This window comes from Nannobrachium achirus, assembly GCF_963921795.1.
Source record: "Nannobrachium achirus genome assembly, chromosome: 5".
In the NCBI taxonomy this organism is placed as follows: Eukaryota; Metazoa; Chordata; class Actinopteri; order Myctophiformes; family Myctophidae; genus Nannobrachium; species Nannobrachium achirus.
The window spans coordinates 24,737,689-24,765,137 of NC_137814.1; the positions used below are offsets into that span (position 1 = coordinate 24,737,689).

The following is a 27,449-nucleotide window of genomic DNA, read 5'->3' on the forward strand; positions in this document are numbered from 1 at the left end:
AGTAGCCATATACAGTATACTTAATCATACGACAAACAGGTGAAACTTCTACAGCTCACAACACATTGCGAGGTGACGCAGCGTCAGCTTGTAAAACCAGCTATTTTTGAAACATTTTTAAAATATTTGAACATTTTTTGAAAAATGTTGAACTATAATGACATGCCCACAACAGGTGGTTGGTTGGTTGGTTAAATCTCCCCGTTCATCATACTGGGGACAGTAAATGTATTCTAAGATACTTATCTCACCATGCTACTAAGTTCATCTTAGTTTTTTTCCATTAGCAGACATTTCTCCTGAGCCTATGGGGAAGTACCATATTGTCCTGTAGGAATTACATTAAAATACTTTACAATGGCCCTCTACATGTGGGAGAATGTTATATGTAAACAATAAACCTGTGTACTCATATGTAGACTATATGATGAAAACCACTTTATACTTACTAGACTGAAATGACACTTGCACTTCAGCACATTTTTGTCCTAAACAACCTTACTGTATGTTTTAAGAAGATTTCTATAAATCACAGTGCCAGTAGTTATAGTATTGTCTGATTACAATGCATTTACCTGGGTCTGGACTCTGGGATAAGGCTAGCTCTGGTCCATAGCGTCAGTGGAGTTCTCCCTAACTCCACCAACGCTATGGGCCAGAGCTAGGATAAGGCCATTGTAAAGTTTTGCCAAAGGTTCCGCTAATTGTGCCATCAGCCAAACTTATGTAACCGTTATAATTTGCTGTGTTACAGTACATACTTAAAAGGTTTCATATAGGTACATTATATGAAAAGGTAATTACAATTCACACAAGCGCCTTAATGTAACTTTACAATTCCAAGGCCATGTCATCTCATAGTCAAACAATGTATCAGTGGCAGGCAGGCTTTTAAAATGCTGTGAAGCATAGTAGCGGTCAACGACCTATTTTAACCCATGTTGTTTGTGAAAACGCAAGTCCAAGCAAGTGAACAAACATTAGTCAATATTGGTGTGGTGTAACACAGAGGGACATAATACTGGCTACATCTGTGAAGAAAAAAGCATAACACTGATCAATGGCACTTTCAACAGCACACAGGTCTTGCATAAGGCTGGAGGCATTGGGGTGGGGTTCTAACCCCATTCCTTCACATATAACACACCCACACACAGAGAGAGTATGTATGTATGTATATATACATATATACACATACATACATACATACATACATATACATACATACATATACACACATCTCGTCACTGTCGGGCAGCAATATCATATCTCCATTTAAACTTTTTGTGTTTTTCGACATTAACGCCCCCCTACTTGATCATACTACAGCGCCAAGCGAAACATCAAAAGTAGCAGATCTACAAGCTTGAAACGCGGCGCGAAGCAGCGCATTTTGAGCTTGTAGATCTGCTACTTTTGCCGTTTTTGAATTTAGACCCTGAAAAGTAATAGTTTTGGACATAGGCCTATGAGGTTTCCACCCAACAGAGACTACATACATACATACACACACACACACACACACACACACACACACACACACACACACACACACACACACACCTATGAGAATAACACTGATCACTGACTGAAAACCAAAGTAAACCAAGAATAAGGAGAAGCTTGGTAAGAAAGAACGGGCATATTTTTCTTTGTTTAGGAACCTCAGTTTGGCCCTGCGTGTGGAGCCCACGTTTATACGACCAATCCCAATACCATCCTTAAAAGGGTGAAGACTCTTATCATCCATTTGGCCTCTGCTGGGTAGCAAAAAGTTAAGCACCCAATGCTGGCTTTGAGGTTATGACTGCCTTCCCTGATAGGACAAAGTTTGGTTGTGATGGCAAACAGAAGCCACGTCATTAACCAGTTTCATCACCCCCAGACTCCCCACAACCACCCACATCCCTCCCCCGAGAGAATACTTTTTTTTCCTTAAGGCTAACAGTCAACATGGAAAACAAACAAAAAATGCTAGCTAGCATATGCTAAGTTATGCTAACACGAACAACATCTTGCTAGCTAGTGTATGTATATAACACCAAAGGGCAGGCAATGCATGAGGCATGTTGTATCCATAGGTAAACCAGGAATACTGTAGTGCAGAGGTTTTTGTTCGTAGAACTCAATAAAATACTGATTTAGCAAACTTCATTGGCAATAAAAAGGTATAGAAATCTTTCTCGTCTTTACAGGTTAAAAGGTCTTCGAACATGAGCAACAAGATTAGTAACACTGATGAAATGAACAAAACTGAACAGAACAAAACAAGAAGAACCCAACCGGAGATGTCTCAGTAACCAAAGAATCTAAAATTGTTCCACTCTATACTGACAAGTCCATGGGTAAGTTTAGTTCTGGTTTTAAAATCTATAGAACTATAAACAATTTTTAACACTGATATTTTTTTTGTTTCCCCAAGAAAGAAAAATGTCTACCTTTTGTGTTTTTTTAAAGTTCAGGCACACCTGGGTTTTTGCACACAGTAGTGGACCGATATCATGGCAACCGCGGTGGTTTTCAACTGATGGCGAGACGTGGTTTCGTCTCTTTTGTTTGACACCTATCGCCTGACTTACACTTGGCCAGCGCACCGAAAATAGCCGATCTTCAAGCTCACAGTGCATCGCAGCGCTTTGTAGATCGGCTGTTCCCGGTTGCGCGACACAGACACTCGACCAAGTTTAAATCGGGCGTATGACTTCCGTACATCCTGAATCCCCAGACTCACAAATGTCGATTCCGTGTTTATTGGTCGCCTGTTGCAACTTCTTCTGTCGGCTGGACACCGTCCGACTCCTCCCTGATGCTTGTGTCACTACCTGCTACGTTGTCCTCCGTTTCCGCAACCACTTCCTTGACCACGGCTTCCGCTTCCTCTGTTCGCTCCTCCTCCTCCTCCTTCTCTTCCTCGTCGTCCTCCAGATCCTCCCCAAAGTCTACCTCGAGCACCTCGCATTGCATGCCCTCTTCCCCCTCCTCCTCCTCCTCCTCCTCTTCTCCCTGTTCCTCTGCCATCTCTCCTTCTGGACCCTCCATCACCTCGCCCCTCTCTCTCACGCTCTCCTCCCCGCCTGTCGTTCCCCCAACCTCTACTGTCACTTCCTTTTCCCCCTCTTCTTCTCTCGTCTTCCACTCTCCTTCCCCGTCCTCCTCATCCTCCTCCTCCTCCTCCTCCTCATCATCATCATCATCGTCGTCCTCGAAGTTGCCCTCATAGATTTCACACTCTCCGTCGTCCACCTGGACCACGCGAATGTCGTCCATGCACATGGCCTCGTCGTCGTCGTCATCCTCCTCCTCGTCACTCTCCCTCTCGTCCGAGTCCAGCTGCGAGGGCGGCGTGGTGGTCCGGCTGTCCGACAGCGGCCCGCTGCCAGGACTGCGGACCCTCGCGCCCCCAGAGCTGACGGCACGCGACGACAGGCCCCTGCTCCGGAGCGCCACCGAGCCGCCGCAGCCCGAGCTCGAGCCGCCTTCCTTCTTGCAGTAGGAGTAGCGGTGGTTCATGTGCTGCGAGTAGGAGCCAGAGTGGGAGAACCGCTTGCCACACTTGTCGCACTCGTAGGGCTTCTCGCCCGAGTGTAGCCGCGAGTGCTCGATCAGGTGGTGCTTGTGTTTGAAGGCCTTGTGGCAGATGCCGCACTCGTGGGGACGTTTTCCTGGAGAGGAAGAACGAGAGTGAAAATTGTTAAAATGTTAAATGATAATACAATTTGTTTTTAATTAACTAAACAACAAAATAAAGCTTTGTAAACGTATGGTAATCTCATAGAGCTCAGAGGCCAGTGTAACATGTTGCCATGTCTACAACAACTGTCAGCAGGTACTCAGGGCATTCTATAAGCCAACTGTGGTATATTGATTGTCAAAAAAGGCACGTGAAACTATAGTAATGGTAGGTGTGCAAATCATTATTTTATACTGCTGCTGGTTGTGGTTGTGAGAAAAAGGAAATTTGGTTAATGTGCTACAGTATTTATTTACTTCTTTCATGTATCATAGTCCTTGATGATTGGGTGGCGACATTTGTCTTTATTTACAGTATTTATTTACTAAGAATTATAAATGTTTCCAAGTGTGCATTAATCTCTCTCTCGCTCCTCTCTCTTGTCCTATTTATGTCTATCTCTTGTGATAAATATGGTCGCGGTATCTTTCCGCTCCAACAAGTGTCAGGGATATGTTGCTGCCCTTTTGTGTGGTCCTTGGTGGTCTACACTACAGATACAGTACATATGTGTGCTGTAGTTGCATTAGGTTGAACACTTGACATTATCAAACGATACTGTACTTACAGTACTTACTATACAGTACAGAATACTCTGATGCTGAACAATTTCTTGACTATTGTTTTCCTGCTGGCTGATAAGGCCATCGTCTGCACACATTCGATTTAAGTAACCAATGGCTCACTCAAATCTACAGAATATGTCTCTGGCTGAGGAGCTTTCTGGATATTTCCTATCTGGAGCTTTCTTCGGCAAGGATTAATCAAGCACAACAAGGAACACTGACATTGTGGACGGACCTGATATCTGAACTGAAAAACCTGCTGAATAGATAATTCTATGGATCGAATGTGTGAATTATGTGTGGACAATGGAGGGGTTGGTTGGGAGGGGGGATTTAAGTTGTTGTAATTTATGTTGTTATTTTTTATATAATGTGGAAAACAATAGAAATTTTAATGATAAAAAAAAAGAAATCTAGAGAATATGTCATATCTCAAGACCAACCTGGGAACCCATCTGTCTTGAGAGATTAACCCAAGACAAGCGGATGTTTCAGCCCAGCCCAATGCACGCGCCCCTGGGTATGGCACTAACACTGCTGAAGTTAGGGAATCCATTCCCAGAGTAGCTAAATTAATAATGCCATTGCGCAGGGGTAAATTTCCCACAGGAAATTAAACTGTATTTCAGTAGTAGCTCTACAGTATTATGCTCGAGTTCAGCTTCAGAATGCTAATGCTGATGCTGAACTAGACACCCCCCCCCCCCCAGGCGGCATGGGCCGCCTGCCTGGCAGTGTGTCGCGGGTTCAAGTCCCTTTCCTGACGACCTTTGCTGCGTGTCACTCCCCATCTCTCTCTCCATTTCCTGTCAGACTACTGATCGGCAATCAATAAAGGCATAAAAGCCCCCCAAAAGAAATCTAGAAAAGGAGTCGAAGGATACCTGTGTGCTCGTATTTATGCCTGAGCAGAGAGCTGCCTTTCTGGAACACCTTATCACACAGGTCACAGGGGTAAACGCCGTTCTCCAACATTCGCCTCTTCTTGGGTGGCGAGGAGCCCGAGTCGGAGTCATTCTGGTCCTCCGTCCCACTCACAACCTCCGCGCTGATGTCTGGCTTTTTCTGTTGCTGCAAACGGAAGGAGATGTAACAATATAATTAGCCAATGTGCAACATGGCATTATTCATTCTGATTCATCATTCAACTGATTAACCCAGTGAACAACACTAGCATCCCTTTTCTGGGCATGTCATTGTAGGTGAATATTCTGTGAAAATAGCAGTTACTACAAGCTCACAATGCATCACGTTGTGAGCTTGTAGATCGGCTATTTATGGTGAAGAGATAAAATCGAGTGGGCCATGTATAGACCCCTGGGGGACCCCTTTCAAAAAACGTATATAGGGTTTAAGAGATTAAAGCTACAATGTTTAAGTCTTATATTCGTTATATATCCCTCTCCATCTATTGTCCAATCTGGTGCGCCATCTGCTTCAAATTAATAATTAACATGGTCAGGGTCTACATTTCTCAATGGTAGAGAAGGTAGACCACCTCCAACCACTGCAGATATACTACAGTATATATTGTATTAACATACATTACCATACAGAGTGTTTAAAATATAAATGTATTTGTTAAAATAAGTCCTGGATTGAAACTTTAAGGATAATTACCCAGGTCAAATATAGACAATAGACAAAAACAGACCAGAGCATCAACAAGATCATATTGCTAGATTGCTGATTGACGATAAATCGATTTGAAGACTTATGAAAGTGAACAATAGTCATAGTACCTCTCATAATTACTGTGACTGAGCAAGGCAGTTATCGCCCATGTAGTGTTTCAAATGTGATAGTTTAGGTATTAGGACAGTACTTAGCAAAATAATTACTCAGATCTCAAACGGATAAAATCATACACACTACGGAATCAGATCAATACTGCAACGCAGCCCCACTTAGGCTCTGATGCCTGACAGTGCATCGCGGGTTCGAGTCCCCTTCCCGACGAGCTTTAGTGCATTTCTCTCCCCATCTCTCTCTCTCTCTCTATGTTTCTTGTTCATCGCCACTTGAAATTATGTTTAAATGCAGTCATGCCAAAAAAATATCGTACAATATAAATAAATACTGCAACGAGCGGTAACAACACAATATCCAGGTGGGGACACCTGTGTCAACATCACAGACAAATAAGGGGGGTTTTCACACGACCAGAATGGCAAATGTGTCTGCTCTACCTGACCCCGGCCCCTCCCCATCCTTTCTCCAGAGTTTCTGGGAGAGAATCCAACATGCTGCTATTGTAATGTCTACAGCAGTCATGCACACAGGCGGTATTGGTTAACCTCACAGGGTCATCACACCAGAGGAGGTCTCTGGATAGAGCCCAAATGATTTAGCCAGGACCCAGAGTAAGAGTTGTGCTTTTCCACTCGCAGATACCCCCTACTGTAGGTAGTTTGTTTCATAAATGTACGCTGCGTTCTCACGGGTTCTGAGGAAGGTCTTTTACCGAAAAGCTGAAGTAATAAATACAACAATGGTGCATTACGGTGTTGTGTGGAGTCTCTACATCTATATGTAGTCTACGCATTACAATAATACAGTGTCATTGTTTTGTCAGTTTTTCTCTTGTGTGTGTTTTCTTTTTCACAATAAAGGCTAAAGTTTACATGCCGTGTGTATTTGTTCTTTTTGTTGCAGAAGTGTAAAACATGGCAGTCTAGTAAGCAATGCAGCTGCAGCTAATAAAATTAATAATGGGTGTGCGAGATTTAGGTGTGCCCAGAGCTGTGGGTGTGCCAAGCATAGAATACTGTCATTCACTCGTCTAAATCTGACACACCCATTATTAATTTGATGAGCTTCAGCTGTGTCGTTACATCATGGTGTACGATAAGGTCAGGATTATCCACTAGCAGCACAGTTATATTGCTTTAAATCACAAAGGAAAGGTTGTCTTGGGAACTAATGCTCACTCCTACAGACCTTGTGTCCGTTCAGCACGACGGTCTTGGTGCCAGTGGTGCTGCCAGTGGTAGTGGTGTAGGTGTAGGTGAGCTGGGGGATGAGGATGGTGCGCTTGGTGCCGGTGCTGAGGGCGCCCAGGCACCCCACCGTGCCCTGCCCGGCAAGGGCCACCAGAGTGGGCAGCTGGGCTGCTGTGACGAGGCCGGTCTCCGGCGAGGTGACGTAGATGGTGCCGCCTTGGAGCTGGTCCTTCCTCAGGCAGGTCAGGTTGAGGGGCTTCTCCTGCTGTTTGGTTGGTGCTGGGGGCTTCGAGGCGTCGGACCCAGTCGGTGTCTGCTTGGGCAGGGAAAGGTCCAGGGGTTCAGCCTGGGCGTCCTGGAGCTCTGGGTCTCCCGGCTCACTTTTGACAACGATAAGTGAGTTTAGTGGCGTCGCAGATGTACTGGTAAGGGATTTGGCGGGCGTGTCTTGGGCAGAGCCTTTTTCTAGCTCTCCGTTCTGAGTTGCCGTTCTTTCCGGTTCGGAAGTCTTCTCAGACACGGCTTTCCCTGACTTCATCTTGGCAAACCACTTCCTGACAACTTCCACGGGAATACTGATGGAGTCTGAGATCTTGGCCAGCTCCTCCTTGCTGGGATTGGCGTTGGAGGCAAAGTACGACTTGAGGAGGGAGAGGAGGTCGTCCACGGGCGGCTCCTCCAGGGTTACTCCCGCGTCGTTCAGCAGAGCGGCGAATGAGGGGTCCAGGGCGGCAGAGTCCACCGCCTCCCCGTTGGCTGCTTTGCGGTGCTGGAGGAGGTGCAGAGCCTCCAGGCCATCAGGACATTCATCACAGAGCAAACACGTGCTGGAGCTCTGTGCTTTCGGCGTCTCAGCGGCCTCTGGGTTAGCAGTCTGAACGGTCTCCGTGTCCGGCTGAGACGCCAGCCCTGCCACTTGCGTCTCCGTTGTTCCGATGGGCTCGTACTCTGGCTCCGTCTTGACGATGCTGAGGTCTGTGGGGATCGTTTCCACCTCCGCAGCAGCCGGCCGGACCGTCTCAGAGGGGGCTGTGGAGGTCTTGGTAGTGATGGGAGCAGCAGGGGCAGGGGGAGCGTCTTTTTTGAGGATCAGGGGGGCTGCGGTGGCGGGGGCGGCTGGGTTGATGCTGTAGTTGATGATGATCTTGGTGGTCCCGTCCTGGTCCACGAAGGCCGGCAGGCTGATGATCTGCTGCTGGGGCGGCTGGACCATGATGCCCTGCTTGCCGCCGTTGGCCGTGCCCAGCACCTGCCTCAGGATATTTCCATCCATGGCCACCTTGAGAACGTTCTGCAGGTCGCTCAGGTTGATGCTGAAGGGCGACACCAGGCCTACCGTGGGCACCACCATGGCCACGCCTGGCGGCAGGCCCGTTGTGGGCGCCGCCGCCGCCGTGGCGATTGTCGCCTGTGCCACGGGCCGATTCACCACACCATTGGTCAATGTTGTCACCGTTGGCGCTACCGTCACTGGCTTGCACGCGTATTCCACAGGTTCTGACTTGATCTGGGTGACGGGGTGCTGTTTGACTTCGGGTTCCTCTTTCAGGATCACGCGGGTGGGGGCCATGGTGCGGGCCATGGTGATGATGGGTGTAGGCGCCGGGGCAGTGGGCGGTGCTGGTTTGATTTGCGGCCGGGAAACACCGTTGGTTTGTGCACTGGCCACACACTTCTTGCTGCTGATGTGGGAGCTATAGGAGCCTGAGTGGGAGAATCGCTTCTTACAGTTGGAGCATTCGTATGGCTTCTCTCCTGGGGAGAGCACAATGACATATCAATCAGCCTGTGTTAAAATTGTTTTAATAAAAATGTGGTGCAGAATACAAATGAAACTGAAGTTTATAAATCTAATTTGGCTGTGGCACACAAAGTCACACACACACCCACACACACAGTTATGCTGGCTGTTGTTCAGTAAATCACTTTCTGACAGTCAGCAAACTGCCAGCTAAATTACATTAATTTCCTGAAGCCAAAATAATAATACCAAATCCTTTTTTCTTTAATAAAGTTATTTGTTTTGTAAAGCATCTTTGAATACCTTTGAATATTTATTATCGTTATTAATAATAATAATACATTTGTGACACATAGTTAGTACAAGCAGTCTGTAGATTTGACAATATCAGAAAACATAAATAAGAACACATTCTTAACCCTTTCAGTGCCCAGAATCACCACTAGAGGGCGCCCAATGGCCATAGAATCCACCATAGACATACGCTGTATATGCACAAGCCGCGCAGCCATGACGCGCCTGAACACTTTCCTTTGTGCATGAACAGGAACAGGATGAAGTTAACTTGAAGTTAGCTATTGGCTACCAAGCATTTTAGAAGCCCTATTTTCGGCGATTTAGCCGTGATTAAACCTTGCACACCTCATGGATATGCATGGAACAGAGAAAATGAGCTCTAAAGATCCTGGATTGCATTGGAGTGGATGGCAAATATCGGCGGCGCGACGCTCTCGCGGGCCGTGTAAACAGATGACGGCCGGCGGCCCGGCTCGAAAATTTAGCCCGGTGCTTCGGTAAGGCCTCTGGATTTTTTATTTTTTTATTTTTTAAAGTCGAACTAGTTCGGGATTGGCACCCCGAACGTTAATAAGGTCCAAACTATCCCGAACTAGTTCGGGATAAGCACAATAAGAGTTAATGAAAGGAGGTATGGGTGAACTAACTAACTAACGGCTTGAGAGGAGACCTCGATTCTAGCAAAGTACAGTCCAGCACGTGTGCTCTGTGGTTGCCAGAGCAGCATCCATTAATTAGTCTACTCACCGCTGTGGATGCGCAGGTGCTCCTTCAGGTGGTGCTTGTACTTGAAAGCCTTGGCACATTCGGTACACTTGAACTTTCGGTTCCCGCCGGCTGTGGGAGCCGCGTGGCGCTGGAGAACACACAGAGAGAGAGAGAGACACATAAGAGAGATTGATCAAAACATGCCGGAAAAATCCACACGTTTGTGGCACTCACTTGGCCTTAAAGAGGATATTTCACTTTCAAACACGTTTGGGGTCATTTTAACGTCCAACTCAGGCTTTTGTGAGCACCCCAAAGGTTTTTAAGTCGCTTGATTCAATATTTAGATATTTGATCAGACATGCCTCCTGTATATACCCTTTGCAAATTAAAACTTTTTAGCCATGTTAGTTTCATTAGAAACAGCCGTCCTTGGTGATTGATATTGTCCTTCTAATATGCGAGGGAGCCATGTTTTTTTTTCAATGGGCGGTGTTTTTGATGAATCAATCATCATGGTTAAAATGGAGTTTGAAGTTACAATGGGTTTGTATAGGAAGGGGGCGTGTCTGATCAAATTAATATCAAATATCTAAATAAAAGTAAATATTGAATCAATCAACTTAAAAACTGTCTAGGGTGCTCACAAAAGCCTGAGTAGATGATAAAATGACCCCAGACAGGTTTGAAAGTGAAATATTCCCTTTAAGCCCTATAAAGAAAAATGAAAATAACAAGCTCACATGACTGACATGTTGTGAGCTTGTAGATCTGCTATTTTCACTATTTTGAAGTTTTCATACTTTTTTGTGGAGACATTTTGGAAAAGATATTCCCCCCCGCCCAGGCACCTACACAGTATAATGATATGGCCAAAAATAGCGAGGCCCGATTCAAAGTGGTTAAAGGATACATTAATTTGCAGATGTGGATGTCCAATCAGCAGTTCAATACTAATGAGAAGAGAACATTGGGTACAGCTGAAATTGACCATAGCTGAATGGTTAGTGAGCCCGCCTAAGACTCCAGAGGTCCCAGGTACGATTCCAGCTCCCAGCAATGTGTCCCAGTTAGGGATGGACATCGGTATCGGCCAATATCAAAAATCGGCAGGTATTATATCAAACCGGCCGAATCGGTGATCGGCAGGTCACTGACATAAAACCAGTTTTATGCCAATTGTGTCTATGGCACTGCACAGCATGATGCTCTGGTCCTGTGACTAAAGTAAACATTAGCAAGTAGCAGCCAGTCTACTTAGTGGCAGCCTACAGAATACAGATGGTGCTGATTCCTGCAATGTAAGCATATATTCCATAATCCTGTGTCAATGTCGTCTCCAAAAAGAAGGAGAAAAAAAAACAGACAGTCATATTAGACTGGATATTGTCTGTGTTTTTGGATATTGTACTAATACTATTGTGATTGATTTGGCATTAGTGTTCTTCTAGCTTATTGGTACTCAAATTGAAGTATGTCTTGTAGGCCTAATTGGCCTGAAAAAAGGGTATTTGAGCAACTCTATTTTCTAGTTCTTAGCTAAAGAAATCGGTATCGGAAAAATCGGTTTTGGCAGGTCAGACCTTCATAAAACCGGAGGATCGGTATCGGCCAAGAATTTTGCAATCGGTCCATCTCTAGTCCCAGTGCAAGACACTTAACCCCTAACTGCTGTGCGGGCAGCACTCAGCTGGGTGAAGCTGAAAACTGAAGTTCCCCTGTGGGATGTGATAGGTATTAAATAAATAATAATAATTTATCATCCTCACTATTCACTGTTTTGAATGAAGAGTTTTCCAGCTCACAGAGCCTGGCCAACAGTTCCTACATGTAGGCCCTCTAGGCGTCTGACCCACAAAGAAATGCATCCCAGACTGATCAGTGGGAGGTAGCCGGCCAGTACAAAAGTTAATGTAGCACCTTATACAGTATACATGATATAATACCTTACCCTCAGTTATAGACCATAACCCCAGGTTCAGAAGGAGAGAGGTAAGTAAATAAAAAAAGTAGAAAAAATAAAGATATGCCTTGTGTTATAAAATACAAACACCATGAAATATGATAACGCGTGATCCTGTCTGGAATGTAAACCCCCCTTTTTTAGAAGAGCTTTTGTCAGCTTAACTCTGGGTTTACCTTAGTTTCCTAGGCCTAGTTAAATGTCTAGGTGCACCAGGGGGTTTACTTTAAATCTAATCTAAGAACATTGCAGCCTACAAGCAACCCGTATTCAACATTCAGCAACACAGTACTCAATGTAAAAGCAAAGTATAAAATTATGATACCATATATCATTATAAAATGCTTTATTAAGTGTCATTATTATATTGGTTATAAAGCATTATGAGTACTTGAGTCCTTGAGTAATTATATCGTGTTATAAGCAGATTATAATGCATATCAAATTTCAGAAAGATACAGATCCCATTAAACCCAACAATGTAGCCTCCCAGGCGAATGGAATATGTGTGAGTCCCCACAACTACTTATTGTGCAGGACTCAAAATAGTGAATGTGAATGTACAGTCCTACCACACTAGTAGTGTAGCAAACTGATTGAATATAGATATCCGCTGTCCAAGGTAAAGCAAAAATCTTCACATGCAAATCTCCACGGTGCCTGGTGGCTTCTTTGGACTGGAATAACCCCTCCAAAAACACCTGGTCAATTCTTTTCTTCAGATCCCCCCCCAATCAATCCTCCCACAAGGGTAACAGGTGAGTGAACAGATTAATCTTCAGTTTTCACCTCGGTAGTTTACTTTAAGTTAGGACTTTGACCACAAAGTCTAGGTTGATAACTAACTTGATAATTATTCTGTTTTTTTCTCTCTTCTCTCTGGATCACATGTGCTCTCTTTCTCTCCAGGGCAAACCTATCCAACAAGGAAGTAGCATGGAGGTGAGGGGCGGAACTAAGCTTTCACTGTAGCTTCTAATAGGCTTAGAGCAGTTTTGACACTAGCTTCTAACTGGCTTAGAGGAGTCTGTCTGTTTATTAACTTCTGGATACACATTGGTTTAAAAAGCTAGAGCGATAACACATAACATATTTTCAGCACTATAGTTTAGACTATTGTCACTGTGACTTTAGTGATAACGTATTTTATCTGGGTTACATTAGGTAACATTTGCACTCTAACACGAAACAAAACAACTTGATTTGTATTACTTTTGTGCAGAATAAAGCATCAAATTGTATTGTGCATAGTTGCAATGATGTAGGGAAGACAAAAGAGAGTAGCTTATTTCACTGATTTCCAACAGTGTAAGGAATGAGAATAAACAAGGCCAACAATGACATGAACATGACATGACTCGTTTGACTTGCTGCATACCCGGTACATAGGTATTTGACACTGGCTGACTCCATGTGATACAGCACCAAAACAGTGTTGTACCATCCGTTTTGGGAAAGCGATGACAAGGATGTGCCCCAGGAGAAACAAGGTTGAATAAAAAGATAAGCTATTTTTGTGTCCACAATTTGGTGGCAGTAAAATTTGCTTCTTATCTCTGCTGTAATAGCACAGACCCTGCTCTATACTGTGGGACACAAACATAAACACCCTTTGGCGCCTTCCAGAGGTAAGAGTGCTCTCCTTGACCTTCTTGACTGTAGGTAATTATCAAATATTTGCCCTTGGCGCAGAGTAAAATGTGATGTGTTGTTGTTGGGTTGACATTCTAATTCAATCCAAATTGTGTGTTATAACAAAATTGCCTCAATAGTTGTCCATTATTATTGTGCTTCTGGGGGTTCGAATGCTGATAGTGATTGAAAATAGGAAATTTGCTAAGGTAGTACTTTATTAACCTGCTATTACCTGGTGCATCTACAGATGAATATATAGATTTTTTTTTAGGGTTATCATAGTTTCTGATTTAGTTGCCTTTGTGACTCTCATCCCGATTTATTGGAAGAAAGCACATCATCCAGACATCCACCCAAAATACCAGATGGATTAAGGACCAGTGATGGAAGAAGTACTCACATTTATTACTTAAGTAAAAGTATCAATACCCTATTGTAGAAATGGTCTGTTACAATACAAGTACAAGTTCGGTATTAAACATTTACTTGGGTAAATGTACAAAAGTGTTGCTATCAAAAGTACTCATGCAGAATGTCCCATTTCACAATTTTTGAAATGTATAAAATGTATAAAGAGCTTTTGAAAATGGCAGATCTTCAAGCTCACAATGTGTTCTCATTGTGAGCTTGTAGATCTGCTATTTTCAAATGGCCGAAATGTACACAGAGCTCAAGTGGTTAATGTATGTTTTGTAATAAATAATAATCAAAATGTACAGAGCAACACAAGTTTTAAAATAATACAATATAATAATAAAAAAGTACAACATTTGCCTCTGAGATGTAGTGGAGTAGAAGTAGAAGTAGGCCTACTGAACATTGGAAATATTCAAGTAAACAAATACCTCAAAAGTACAAACCTCAAACTACATTACTTGAGCAAAATGTACTTGGTTGCTTTATGCCACTGCATAAAGCTCGGCAGCCCTTTCCATGGCATGTGTATAACCGTGTGCTCCAGACTGAATGAATCAGTGTGATGGCAGTGGGGGCTAGCTGTCCTGAAGAGAGATAACCCCTGGGTGTGCACCTGGTCGCCCCTTACTCATTAACCAGCATAGATAAAGACAGGAAAGCTTCCTTGTTCATACTTAGCTGTTCTGATTTATTTACCTTTTTATTATTGTTATTATTATTCTGTTAAAGCTGCACTAACTTTCCTTGTCCTGCGCAAATGCTGAAATTCTTAGAGCCTGCCAACTTGCTCAGGGGATAATGTAATCTTTATGTCAGATCCTCCTGTGTCTAGGTGAGACTGACATGACCTTTCACACAGTCTAATGTCTCAAAAGAAGAGCAGGGAGACAAAATACAACCACTCCAATTTTATTGGAGTGATTGTTATATTGTATTATACTGTACATACTCTCTACCTTACGTATTGGACAACATTTTAATTGATTCATAATAAAGAAGTTATATAGTTTACAAGGATATCATCATTTAAATTACTTGTATTTATTTATTTATGTATTTAGAGGGCCTCAAGTTACTTGTGCCTATTACACCCTTGCAATCCCAGGCAAAGCTAGTAACAACCTCTGCAGTCTAAAATGTATTGCAAATTGTATATTGTGTTTAGCTTATCTTCTTTGATCCGTGCCACCATGCATGCTCTGCTCTATTCAAAATCAGTTTGACCAGCAAAACAGTGAACAGACCTGATTAATTGTGCAATCGACCAAAAGTGTTGATGACTAAAACAAGTTCCAGACGTTTCAATTCCTGTACTTGTTCACCATGTGCTCTCACCGTGGCTCACTCAAGAGTAAAATTCTCAGTATTAATGTAACCAAATGGACTCTTCCGAGGTCCATTTGGTTACAGAAGTACTCGCTGAAATTAGAGTCCCAGTCCACGCATGTCCCATGGTGGAGTTTAAATCCTCCGAAAAAAGTAATCTCTGCCCAGTAAATGTAAATGTCAATTATTAAACATCCCTGAAGGAGCTTACAGTACCTTTTTCCTTTGCTCTGTCTTTGCACTAATTCAGTATTCCATATCCTTTGAAGCATGCATATTTTGATCCTGCAGAAATGGGGTAAATCCAAGAGTATGCACAGCACATTCAAAGCACTGCACAAAGTGACTTCCTCATTGTCTGAACACATGGTGGTGTCAGGTGACGGGGGGAGTGCTTGTTTTGTGTCACTCAGGTGTCAGGTGACAGAGGGGGAGGGCTTGTTTTGTTTCACTCAAGGTCCCTGCATTCTTCCTCATTCATTTTAATGACGCTCCCTCTGACTGGCGTTTAGGTGTGTGAAGTTGCACCTCGCCTGAGTGCTAGTCAATAGACCAGATTTTAGTTTAGTAAAACTCTTAACAAGTTCTACCTATTCTGGGCATGTCATAATAGGCGAACATATCAGATCCCCAAGATCACAACGCAATGTGTTGTGAGCTTGTAGATCTGCAATGTTCGGCAAAGAGATAGGAGGGATAATGGTGTGGACAAAGTATAAATCCCTGGGGGACCCCAATCGATGAAGTACAGTGCATTATGAACTGTAGTGTTTTTAAGTGGTCAATGCTTTAGAGATATGGTGGGTGCAATATAAACTGCCAAGCTTCAAAAAGACGTTAGCTATAGAAACAAGAATTGACACAGTCAATATATAAGCTGGTCAGATGAAAAAAAAAATGTTTTTTGAAAAAAAAAAAAAAAATGTTTTTTGAAAAAAAAAAGTTTTGGAAAAAAATGTTTTTTGGAAAAAAAAAGTTTTGAAAAAACTCGGGCGTGCTCAAACAACAGTAATAACTGCGTATTACCTTACTGTACTTTACTGTACTGTATACTGTACCTCACTGTACTGTACTGTACATATTCTGTGTTCTATATCTATGAAGTCTGTGTTCTAGATCTATGAATTTTGTCACTCCCCCCCCCCCCGTTGTGTGTGTGTGTGACTTTTACTTATAACTGAGTACATCTACAGTGCAGTATTGATACTTTTAAGATACTTTTAAAAAAACAAGTGTAAAACATTTGAGTACTTTTTCCAACAGCTACTTTCCCCCATAGCCTGGAGGACTCCTGCTAAGTTTACAGTTGCCATATAGCCTATTACTCTATAAATCTATCTGTGATGTCTGATTTTACTAAAACTAGCATGCTTATTAGGCAGTAGTGGGAAAAGTACTCGCATTCTTTGCTTAAGTATCATACAAGTGGAAGACTTGTATTCAAAATTTACTTGAGTACAAGTATAAAAAGTATTTGTATTGAAATGTACCAAAAGCAGAAAGTACGCATTATGCAGAACTTAATGTAACCAAGGTGTTCAAATAAGTGTATTGATTGTAGGCATTTTCCAAAATCTTGTGGTATTTCACTGCTACATATCGTTCTAAATATATGCTTTCTTGTCATTTAGTACAATGAATGTGTTACCGTGTCTCTAGAAATGTGCTCATTATTTGTGAAGATACTAACTGTAATTCTCAAAGACTCGCATTGGTTCATTCAGCACATCGTTTTTGCTCTGTTTCATTTGATATTAAAATGCAACTCGAATTAATCTACTGTGTGGACACTGATCAGATGACAGGAAGAAGCAGCTCATCAATGAATGTACTTTGTGTTGCTTTTGTAAATTGTGTAGGGTACGATATTTTCATGACTTCACACCAAAGCCCATATCATGGTCATAGAGTTAAATCATTGACAACTTGCATACTCGTTCAGTTCATATGTTAATGCAGATGGTATGCAGATGGTGTGACACATCACCTACTACAGCCTACAACGATGCCCAGGGCAACACTGCATATTGTCTATAAATGGCTCACAGTTTAAATAACGTACGGTTTATTTGGACAATCATCTGTAACAGATGAAGTATAATTAAATACGACGTGATTAACGTTTGTTTGACATCCTCATCACAATTACATTGGATGCATCGCGTTGATTAAAGTGAATGGCTGCTATAGTTTTGCTAGTTTTCATCACCTAATCACCTTCCTTTCATAACCTAATCTCTACGTTTAGAATTGAAAGAAGAAAAATAATGTTAATGTTAGTATGAAGCTAATTATAAAGCTTAAATGGATGATGATGTCAACAATGACTTGTGAAAATCAAAGAATGATAGCCGATCTACAAGCAATCATACAAACATTTTGTACTTTGATGCCAATACTTTTGTACTTTTACTCAAGTATAGACCTCTCTTTTCTTCTGTTTCATTTATCACAAGCAGGCTGGCCACAGGCACCGCCTCAGTGTGAAGGAATGGTGCTCCCTGCTGGACAAAATATGTCATTACAGCAGTACAGATCTGGAGGGCCTGGCCAATGGATCATGAGCTCGGTGACCATGTGACATGGACAGCCAATCGGCAAATAGGTCCCCTAGGTCCCCTGAATGTCTCAGGACAATGTAATCTGTTTAAAGAGCTGGTCCTGCTGACCAGCTAAAAACATTACTTTTTGGGGTAGTGGGCCTTTCAGTGTGTGCAAGAGTTTCTGTCACTGTCACAACATTGATTGATGGATTGATTGCATATAGATACATGACATACATACCACTAGTACTAGTCAGACTCCTAATACGCCATAGTGTCATAGTAAATCAGTTATTCTGAAGAAAACCTGGAGACTTGACATTCAGTAATTGGGTCTTGTGATCAAAATGAGAACATTATAATGGTGTGTAAAAAAGAAAATATACTATTTTGCCACGGAGAAGACCAAGGCCCTATTTTCATACATGCTTTATCCCTTATCCCTAAACCTATTTGCCTATTTTGTATAGTTCAAATTGCTGATCTACAAGCTCACAACGTGTCGATGTAGATTGGCAGTTTGAGGTATTTTAAAATGTTTTTCAAAATAGTAAAAAAAAAAAGGCAAAGAAGTTTAGGGATAAGAGGTAAAGCGTGGACGAAAATATAGCTGCACGTCTTTGCCACGGACACATTTGTCCATGTACGGACATATTGATGACCCCTGGGCAGGAGGCCAGTGGCTCCCAGTGTCCTGTCCTGCATGTGCAGTACCTGCTCTTGCGTGCTCTTGTGGTGACTCATGTGTCTCTCCAGTTGCGAGCGGTAGGTGAAGGTGTAGCTGCAGTGCGAGCAGCTGAAGTTCTCCTCGCTGGTCTCGTGGCGGTACTTGATGTGCTCCTTCAGCGAGGCGTTGCGCTTGTAGCCGCGGGAGCAATACGGGCAGGTGTGCAACTGGGAGAAGGAATCCGGAGTGCCTGGGGGGAGGAAATGTGGCATTACTTGGGGGCGGCATACTGTAGCTCAGGGGTAGAGCAACCGTCATTAGAGCACGAAGGGTTCCCGAAGGGTTCCCAGTTCGAATCCGGGCTCCGCCTGAGTTAATGTTGAAGAGTCCTTGAGTAAGACTCTGAACCCCTAGTTGCTCCAGGTGAGCAGGTTGGTGACTTGCATGGTTTCCTCTGCCATCGGTGTATGAATGTATGTAATCTATGTAAAGCGCCTTGGATAAAAGCGCTATATATATGCACCATTTACCATTTTACTTGCATTATAATAGAAAGAGTTTGATACATGTATATTATGTCACATTTAATGATTTGTCAAGTATACAAGCGATGTATGGTACAGTGATGATGATAATGTGTATGTAGTAATGTACAGTAATAAGTATGTATAATAATTATGTAGAGTGATATTAGGCAAAACAAAGAAAACCTATTAGCCCAACAAACTTACTTATAAACAAACACACACTATTAACACAGAAAGTGCTGCGTCTGAAAGTAATAAGGTGGGGGCATGCGTACAAGTGGCTAAATATGTATTTTTAGACACAATAAGCCGGCGATTTTTTGTTACTGCTTACAGTAACACTACTAGCCCCCATGAGTCACATCTGCCCATGAATGATTGCGGTGAATCTTGGGAATGGGCTTAGTGTGTAAAAAAAAACATACAGTATTTAGCCACTTGTATGCATGCATGCACCCACCCACCCAATGACATCAAAATCGTTAAAATCGCTAAAACAATAAAAAGCAGTAAATGAAAACATTTTAACACTCATCTTTTCTTTTCTCTAATTACAATCGAAAATATGAACCCTTTTACCTTGTAAAACAATTATTAAGAAATGTGTCCTTTATCGTCTTGTGACATCATCGATTGGGAATCCAAGCTAATAGAAAATGCAGGCTTTCTACTCCTGAAAAGTTGCAATGTTAAAGTGGAAGCCATTGTTCTCGCGATAATAAAAAAAAACTATATATATATTTTTTTTAATGATGATGTCACAAGACGATGGATTTTGGAACTTCCCACAGCTCTCCTAAGAGACTTGGACCGAATAGAAACAAATTGTGCTATTTTATTATGAACATTAGTGAGGACCTATTATATGAAGATGGGTTGAAAAGTGGCAAAGCCCTCCTTTAAGTATATTTTTCCACCAATACCTTTGTACTTTTGCTCGAGTAAATTTTGATTACCGCACTTTTACTTGTCTTTCCACATTGCAGTATTGATGCTATCCCTTTTTTTTCTTTCTTTTTTTCTTTAAACTTTTTCTTTGACTTTTCCCACCACTGGTTAGTAGTTGAGGTGTGAGAATTGGAAGCAAGCGCTTGTCTAGCGGGTTTAGATACCATTTTCATCAGAGCCTGCTCTCTCCTCGGGAGCCTCGGGGTAGATGATGGCTGTGTCTCCCTGTTGGAGGATCTCCTCTACCAGAGTATCCTTCACCTCCTCCTCCTCCTCCTCCTCTTCCTCCTCTTCTTCTTCCTCCTCCTCCTCGCCCTCTGACACACACTCTTTTTTCACTGAAACACACACAGACGGATGCATGTTAAAACAAAAAGACAGTGTGGAATGATATAGCCTCCACGCAAAATTGAGTGCAAACTAAAGACACACATACAAGCACAATGGATAGAATTTCTTTGCCAGTGTCTCGGCTGGCGTCAAAGAAGTTTTCAATGTAAAATGTAAAAGTAACCACTAGTACTGTAGGTCGAGTAATACAATAATAACTGTATTCACCCATGTCATTGAAATTAAGCAGCTTCATTCAGTGTCAGCAAGTTGATATATGTTGCAAGAACATACCACTAGAGGGCACCCCAGGGCAGTTCATGGTTTTCTGTGATGACCATTGATAAATGAATAAAGTACAAAAAGGTAAGTGTACTATTTATTTGAATGGCTTTAACTGTGACTTTGACTTGGACTGGGGAATATAGCCTAGCCTTACAGTAATATAGTAATGCATACCACAGTTAGTATTGACCTTGCATTTGGATTGATTAAGAGGCATTCTAATGACTGCCACTATCGCTAACTGCAGTCAGAAAAAACAACAGCATCTCTATAAAAGTATCACTCTGCCTTATTTACCTGGCTTATTATACCAGTAACCTAGCAACGGCTGCCAGCTGTCAAGAAAGAACAACGGAACATTAACCATCATCAGTTTGCTACTGGGCGAAAATTAATCATAACGACTTTCTCACGTCTGTTGGGTTTGAACAAATTTGTTTTGATTACATTTTTGATCACAATTAATGTACCTTAAACTGATGAGCAGAAAATGCCATGAATAGGCCCATTAAGATTTTATCCCTCTTTCAAACAAGGACCTCGATGCACTACAAAGGCAGAGGGAAAGGTTTCATTATATGTTATTAAATATTGATAGTAAAACTGTAGTATAATCGCAATAATACACGTACGGTTGAGCTAAACTCTGAAATATCGGCACTGGTGTGCTAATACAGTACAGTATGGGCAATAGTAGTATGTTACAGTATATCAGTGATTCTCAACCTGTGGGCTGGGGACCACTGGTGGGCCGCGAAGGTATTGCAAGTAAAACAGAAAAGATTTTACTACTAGGCATACATTAATATAAAAAGATTATGTGTAAAGAAAACGGAATGGCATTGTTTTTCCTTTAAAACCTTGAACGTTAGTTTTCATTGTGACACCGATACATAGGAACGCTGTGTTGGCTTCACTGATCCAAGTCAGAACACAAGTCATTGATGGATGATGATCTCTAAAGCCCATTAAGACCGGGAACGCATCTGTGTCACTCACGTGACCACTTTAACCATTCTCTTTTATACTTTGGCTATAAAAAAATAGCAGATCTACAAGCTCATATGAGCTTGTAGATCTACTATTTATTTTTTGCTGTCAAATCTTTGAATACCGGTATATATTATTTTAAAGCAAACTTTTTTAACTAAAATCTTTGCTTCTGAGGGGGGTACAAAATATTTTGAGATGCGGGGTCTGCAGTCAAATATACATAATTCTAGTGGTCCTTGACATTAAAAACCACAGATAAAGAAATATACGTTTTTTTCAGAAAACCATTAGAATTTAGAAGCCATTTTTAGGTACTGTATATCGTCACTGTCGGTCAGAAACCTTGTATCTCCAGGTTTCAGATTTGTACGTTTTCTTTCGCAAAGTAAAGCACTGCTTCATCATACAAGGCCATCACACAAAAGTAGCGAAAACAGCTGATCTACAAGCACACAACGCCTCGCACCGCGAGGCGTTGTGTGCTTATAGATCTGCTGTTTTCACTAGTTTAAATCATTTTAAAAATGATAAATACAAAACAAACGGTTTTGGACATACAAGGTTTCCACCCGATAACGACGATTTGCATCTGACCACTTAATTTAAGATGGGTCAAGTGCCCCCCAACCATCCAGAAACACTCATGAATGGTATCTCGCGGCATTGTCTCTCCTGCCATTATGGCATGATGATGTTAAGTGTTAGACTGAAATGACTTCCTTTGCTTTATACAGTGTTCTCTGAAACGAGACGGACATGGAGCTGGTGGCCAACAGAAACCTATAGCCATTTTGTTGCCATGGAGATTAAGCGTGTTAAACGGAGGCAGGGCCTGTGGCAGGAGGCCACGCCCCCTTCCTGCTGAGCATTGAGAGGGACAGGTGCTGCTCCAGAGACCGCTGGTCGTGTGTGCGTGCGTGCGTGAGTGCCTATAGGATCTGCTGCTATAGAACCAGTCGTAAAAAAGAGGCGAGGAGTATGTGCTGATACGTGTGTGCGCACACGTGTGTGAGTGTGTGTGTGTGTGTGTGTGTGTGTGCGCGCGCGCACGCACGCGTCCGTCCGTGCGTGTGCGTGTGTCCATAAAGGAACAGGAGGGCCCCTGGCTGCAAAGGGCCTTTTCTTTCTCCAGTTAAATGTATGTCGTCGTATGGCAAAAAATGCCTGCATGATGTCTGCGTCCTATGATGTCATAGTAGGGCGGCTCTCTGCTCCACACACACACACAGACACAGGAACACGCACACACGCCTGTTCATTGTTTCTCTCCTCAACCTTTTCTATGCCTGTCTGTCCTTCCTTCTATTCACTTCCGTCCAACTCTCTCTCTCTCTCTCTCTCTCTCTCTCTCTCTCTCTCTCTCTCTCTCTCTCTCTCTCTCTCTCTTCATCCACCTCTCACCTATCTCTTTTGATCATTTTCTTCAAAGTTCTCTCTCTACTCTAACTATGTAGTTCCCTGTGTCGCCGTCTTTCTTGTTTTCTCTCTTTTTTCCCTCTCCCTCTCTCTCACATTACATCCTTCACTCACTTCTCTGCACTTGTGCTTCTCTGCTCTCTCTACCTGTAATCTTCGCTCCGTCTCTGTCTGTCTGTCTGTCTGTCTCTCTCTCAAGTAGACCTCTCTCTCTAGTCTACACCTCTTCTATCCTCCTTATCGCACCTTCTCTCTGTCTCTCACCCCATAACAAGGGTCCATTCTTCCACTCTCAGAGATAAGTTAACACTCCTCCTGTCTCCACCTCTTCTTCTATCGCAAATTCCTCTTCCTCTTCAACCCCTCTTCTCTGACTTTTCATAACTATAATCCTCTCTCCCTCTCCCACACACTCTCTCTCTCCTGTTACCCTCTCTCTCTCTCTCTCTCTCTTGCTGAATATATACCTCCTGTCCTCACTCTCTCACCTTGACATTCCTGTAATCTGTTGCTCTCTCATCCTCCTCTCTCTCTCTCTCTCTCTCTCTCTCTCTCTCTCTCTCTATCTCTCTCTCTCTCTCTCTCTCTCTCTCTTCCATTTTCCCACCACTCTACAATTAGACTGAGTGTGTCAGAACAACAGCCACGTCGCTATGGCGAACCCAACGGTGGAGCACACATGTGGAATATTGGAGTGGAATGAACACAGGAAATCACATTCTACACACACACACACACACACACACACACACACCTACACACACACACACACACACACACACACACACACACACACGCACACGCACGCACACCTACACACACGCCCAGTTTGCCCACCCACAGATTGTCATGATTGACAGGCATACAAATACACAGACACACAAAGTACTGAGTCTGCCAGGACGCGTCAGTCCAAAGTGAATTTATAAGCCAGTATGGATTGGAACTGCAGTGCGGGCCCAGCTGGCTGCAGGTGGTGTGCCATGCAGTGCGTTAACATCTCCATCTCTACAGCGTCACTCTGCACCACACACCTGTGCTCTGATGAGAGTGGGGAGGCCCAGTCTCAATGTGAGGTCCAGGGACCCCCCGGGGGTCCTTGAGGGGGTTCCAGGGGGTCCCCAGCTTATTGACTGAGAGGTAAGAACCAAATGGACCCTTTACGTGTCTGTAACTCCGAGTACAAAATAAATATAACCTAAACTGGAACCTTCCACTTGGTTACATTTGTACACTCTCTGAGTCAATTAAGGTTGGAATGATGGAAGGACAGTGTGTGTGTGTGTGTGTGTGTGTGTGTGTGTGTGTGTGTGTGTGTGTGTGTGTGTGTGTGTGTGTGTGTGTGTGTGTGTGTGTGTGTGTGTGTGTGTGTGTGTGTGTGTGGGTGTGAGTGATTTGCCACATTTTTACATTGTATTATTATTTTAGTTTAGTTTATTGTACTGTTATTTATCTTGGTTTGGTCCACCTGTTACCTCGCCTGTATTTGATTCTCAGTGCCGTTGCAGACACCTGCATTTCCCTCTGGGGAATGATTTTTTTTTATTTTTTTTTTATCTTATCTTATAGTGTAATGCAGCCAAGGGAAACAGCACTGCATAATGTAGCCCGTGGAATGTCCTTTATCAGCATTCTAGCCCTGCCACGCCTATATACAATTTACTGTAGTGACTGTGATAAAATTCCACTCACGATAAACTAGAATGTACATATAGAGTACTTGTACAGCATTACAGCATTACACATTCAGCTGGAAATATCAGATGTACGGAACGCGTGGTAAGCTTGTACGTATATCTGCTATTTCTGTTGAAGAGAGATTTGACGTAGAGGGGGGAAAAGGAGGGGACGTTTATTATATACTGTACTTCCCCCAAGTGAAAGTAGAGACCCCTATGGGGGACCTCGGTCAACAGGCACGTGCAAACTTAAGACATCAAAGGGGGCTTGAGCCCCTGCCCTTTTATCTGTCTGTAAAAAGTGCCCTCTCCAGACCATGAATGCAGTTTTTACTATGGTGAAAGAGAATTACCTTGTCCAAACTCTCCTCAACTTGAATGCAGCATCTTATGTTGAAAGAATTGCCCAGTATTGACTTGATTATGCGTAGTTCAGTGTGGTATCAAGCACCGCAGATAGACGACCTCCAAGCTCACAACGCGTTGTGAGCTTGGAGGTCTGCTATTTTCGATACTTTCACTAAAAGGCCCTTGTAGAAATTTCAGCCCCTGCCTCTCTAACATTCTCTGCACGTCCCTGAGTTTTGGACATGACGAGGTTCCCACAAAGACGATATACAGTATAGGTTTAAGAAGTGGTTAAGAACAAAACATTAGGCTTTGTGCATGGTCATTTCTCAGCACTCTCTTATAGCCCCACATGGAGCTGAATTCCCCTGGATGAATCCTTTCATGCAAGACACATTGGTAACAAAGACACACTGGTGACAAAGTTGCCAGAGAAGATAGACATGCTTGTGAAATATCTTAACAGTGGCCATTTCTTTGATACAAAAAAAAACATAATGAGAACTTCTTATATAACAGAGATAGCCTAAAGACAGACTAGTGATGGCCAAGTGGTTAGGGTGCGTACCACATGAGCTCTAATGCCTGATATAGAGTCTGATGAGAGTTTGATTTCCGGCCCAGCTGGACATTTGTTGCAAGTCTCTCCCCTACTCTGACTCTATCCATATTACCTGTCTCTTTCCATTATCTATCAACTAGACGCCCAGAGAAGATGAAAATATGTTCTTGGTTTACCAATGATCCTATAGATTACTATTTATAATACCTTGTGCTGTCCTTGCTCACTGTAAATCGCTCTGGATTAAGAGCGTCATAAGTGCCTAAATGTTTTACTTTTAATCTTCATAAAAAGGGGACACAACACCAAATGTATATATTTTTTTATATTTATCAGAAGACAGCTGTCAAAACGCACGACTGTCCCCCATAACGCCAGACATTACAGTAAATGAAATACTTCACGCTATACCGCTGCAATATGTCAAGCTCGGTAGTGTGTGTTACAAGCTCCACTAAATTAAATGTTCCCGTTCATCTCAATGACAGCGGAGAGGGAAAAATGTGATAATGATCTCCAGATTGTGATCCTGGGGAGATTTGGGTCATGGAAGAGCGCAGCAGGAAATGACATTCTGGGAGAGGGAGGGTTCGACACACCTGATGCACAGACATGGTAACGTGGCAGGAAGGGGCCTGGCGGTTGACTCACACTGTTGGGTTCGTGAACGATCGAAAACATCCCAACAGCCGCCTTTACACAGATGGACAAACTGGAGAGATCCTGTACTACATTACTCTGCACATGCTTGTCATGTTTGTAATTATTATTTTCTATTTTTGAACATTTTCGAAAAGTCTTGTAGGTGTGAGAACTACTGATTTAGAAGGCATTTTTGTAGAACCGGCCTTCAGGTCTTACAGTAATGGCTTAAACCTTATATATAATGTATATATCATTCTGTTATTATATTTGCTGCTATTTATCATTCCATTGTTAACATATGCACCTTATGTCATGCACCTTTTGTATTTTATACTGCTCATTTCAGACAAATCTGACCTGTTTTTCTTTTTGTTTCTTTCTCTATTTCTTTCCTTCTTTCTTGAAACTGCAACGGCGCACCACAAAGTTGAGGAGCTGAGCTGAGTGCGGTTGAGCTGAGCTGAGTTGAGTTGAATTGAGCTGACTGTCCAACGCTGTGTTCTCAAAGTGCTCAGAGCAACGCTCCAGTGTGTCTTCACAGAAACATTCTGGGACAACACACACTATAGTGCTGTTCACAGGGTGAGCCTGTCTGCTTGATCAGTGCATTCAGAGAGTCCCGTTGGTGACCCCAGCTGGGAAAGCCTGAGTTAAACTTAGTTGTGTGCGGATGTCATCATGCATGCATGCATGCATGCACCGAAAATAGCCGATCTACAAGCTCAGCGGTGTGTCGCAGGGCGATGCGTTAGTGAGCTTGCAGATCGGCTATTTTTGGTCGCGCCCGACACCCCTGTGCGCAACTAAGTATAAATTCAGGCTGAGGAATGCCATGGCTAGGTGACCATATCAAGACAGTGAGGAGGAGACAGGAGCTGCAGCCTTGGGGCCACAGCTGAGCTGTCAGCATTGGGAGGTGAAGCTGATGGTGGGCTGTTTTGGCACGGATCTGACTGGAGCACTGTCACACTATTTCCCATCCAACCTCAGAAATACTGCTTCGTGGAGCACAACAGTACCTGTTGTTGGAACGTCTGTTTTATCTCCCCTGGCAGAGTGTCATAACGGTAAAACAAGAAGGCCCATTATGAATATTGTCCCTCAAATGTTTAACCACTTATGGCCCATATGGTTGAGAGCAGTCCCTCCCTCTCTACACCACTGTTCTCTGTTATTGTGGG

At 42.9% G+C, this 27,449-nt stretch overlaps 1 protein-coding gene across 1 annotated transcript in view; it reads right to left on the reverse strand.

The window, feature by feature from the left end:
* Window positions 1-2,748: 2,748 nt before the first annotated feature.
* LOC308284935 (zinc finger E-box-binding homeobox 1-like) overlaps window positions 2,749-27,449 on the reverse strand; it is a gene marked incomplete at its 3' end in the record, with an annotated part of 89,906 nt that continues 65,205 nt past the window's right edge. Inside the window, exons 3-8 of the mRNA XM_080725659.1 lie at window positions 20,175-20,348; window positions 18,583-18,785; window positions 10,024-10,132; window positions 7,237-8,993; window positions 5,181-5,367; window positions 2,749-3,662 (exon numbers count right to left, since the gene is read on the reverse strand). Of these exons, the coding sequence (XP_080581785.1) occupies window positions 2,749-3,662; window positions 5,181-5,367; window positions 7,237-8,993; window positions 10,024-10,132; window positions 18,583-18,785; window positions 20,175-20,348 (3,344 nt within the window). The remainder of the gene's footprint in view (window positions 3,663-5,180; window positions 5,368-7,236; window positions 8,994-10,023; window positions 10,133-18,582; window positions 18,786-20,174; window positions 20,349-27,449) is intronic.